Source organism: Chlorella variabilis (genome assembly GCF_000147415.1).
Source record: "Chlorella variabilis unplaced genomic scaffold CHLNCscaffold_1, whole genome shotgun sequence".
NCBI lineage: Eukaryota > Viridiplantae > Chlorophyta > Trebouxiophyceae > Chlorellales > Chlorellaceae > Chlorella > Chlorella variabilis.
In genome coordinates this window covers 2141971-2144008 of record NW_005435087.1, presented here as the reverse complement: position 1 = coordinate 2144008, position 2038 = coordinate 2141971, and the positions used below count along the sequence as shown (strand labels likewise).

Here is a 2038-nt window from a genome sequence, read left to right as displayed (position 1 = left end):
AGCCACCAGAGCGTGCTGGAGATTCGGGACGCGATCCGCGAGGAAAGGCCGACCACCGTGTGCCTCTTGAATTATCGCAAGGACAAGACCCCGTTCTGGAATTACTTCCGCCTGGAGCCCATCCGGGCAGAGTGTGGCAACGTGCGGTGGTACATTGGTGTACAGGTGCGTTGGTGGTCCTGGCGCTGTGGCGCAGTCAAGCTCCCAATGTGGCCAGCTCCAGCCACATTTTTTAACAGATACCTGCTGATCTGTGCTGGTGTATGTGCCAGGCTGACGTCACGCGGCTGGTGGAGGCCGGCGGCGGCGCTCCGCTGGAGGCGCTGGGTGTGCAGGGCGAGGCGGCAGCGGCCAGCGTGGCGGCACGCCTGGAGGGCCACGAGCGCGAGCTGGCAGACGCAGACCGCACCCAGAAGTGTGCGGTGCTGGAGTGCGTGCCCTCCTCGCTGCTCACCGCGCTGTCGCGCGTCCAGGACTGCTTCTGCCTGTCAGACCCCAACCTGCCCGACTGCCCCATCGTCTATGCCTCGCCCTCCTTCCTGAAGCTGACCGGTTACTCGTCCGAGTGAGTGGACGGAAGGGGTTGGGGGCCTGGCCGTGGCTATGGCGGTGTGTTTTGTCTTTGTGGGTGGTGGTGCAAGGCTGGGAGAGGTGCGATGGAACGGGCAGCCGTTAAGCTGTAGAGGTGGCTTGGCTGCATTGTCTTGCCTTCAGATGCCACCCAGCCTCATCCTAAACCATCCCCCGCCACCCCCTCCCCTGCCCACGCCTGCTGCAGGGAGGTGGTGGGCCGCAACTGCCGCTTCCTGCAGGGCCCAGGCACTGACCCGGCGGCGGTGGCCCAATTGCGCCAGGCGCTGGCGGCGGTGCCACCTAAGCCTGTGACCGTCACGCTACTCAACTACCGCAAAGCCGATGCAGAAGGCAGACAGCAGCCCTTCTGGAACTCGCTGCACATCTCGCCGCTGCGGGATGCAGGCGAAGGCAATGCAGCAAGGGCCGTTTCGCCCTTGCCATGCATGGGCTTCCTTGCTGGGTTTGGCCTGACCCCTGGAGCCTTGTCGTTCCTAGTCTGGCACTTGCCAGGACGTATGGTTTACTTCCCTGCCAGCCTGCACCCCAAAATGCCATGCAGACGGCAAGGTTCAGTTCTTTGTGGGCGTACAAATGGCGATCAAGGATGACAGGGAGGTGGCAGACGGCGAGGTGGCAGCGGGAGCAGGGGCGGCAGAAGGGGCGGCCAGCGGCGTGCGTGTGCCGCCAGAGGCAGATGCCGTGGTGCTGCTGCGTCAGAAGGGCGTGGTTGGGTCGCTGCGGGTGGCCACCCGTGCGCTGGCGCAGCACGGTCTGCGGCGGGAACGGCAATTCCAGCACACACCCAGCCGTGAGGACTGACCGCCCAGCAGCTGAGCGGAGCGCGCAGCCGCTGAACGAAGCGCACCTATCGATTGACCACCCTTGCAATTTTAATCTATCTTCTGTGAGGCATTTCATTCACCGCTCTGTTCCCTACTCACCAGGCTGTAACTGAAGGATGTATGGCCTACAAGTTGGCCTACAGCAGGGCACACTGGAGGAGGAGGCGAAAGAGCAGGGAGAAGTGCAAAAGCCGGACTGCGAGGGCAGCGCCACGCAGGAAGAATATGGCTCTGCCAATAATGTTGAGGTTGGTGGTTGTTACAGGGATGGGACACATGCAGGGTACAGATGAGGAGGCATGGTAGGCCACCACCTGTCAGGAGTCGGTAATGCATGTGCAGCGAACGACACAGGGTCACCTAGACGGTCTAGCAGTTGCTAAGTGTGTCTGTGAAATGTATGAGGTGACGATCAGAGGGGGATGGGGTAATGGAGAAGGTCAACCATTAATAACAAAACGAACGGGTGACTGGCGAGTATCATTGTTCAGCCAGCCTACGCACCCACTGCTGGCGCTGCTGCTTGAAGCCACGCTTGTCCCAAATCGCCTCCTCCGTCTCTTGCACCGCCCTCGACCCAGGGTCCGCCTGCTCGGCCAGTTCAAGCTGCTCAAAAGCTG

The 2038-nt window shown here is 61.9% G+C and overlaps 1 protein-coding gene across 1 annotated transcript; it reads left to right on the top strand.

Annotated features, from left to right (window-relative positions):
* Positions 1–440: 440 nt before the first annotated feature.
* On the top strand, positions 441–977 carry CHLNCDRAFT_12895 (hypothetical protein; the record flags this gene model as incomplete). Its single annotated transcript, XM_005852155.1, has 2 exons — positions 441–565; positions 779–977. Coding segments are annotated over 2 exons (324 nt in total), but the record flags the coding sequence as incomplete, so codon positions are not given.
* Between the last annotated feature and the right edge of the window lie 1061 nt (positions 978–2038).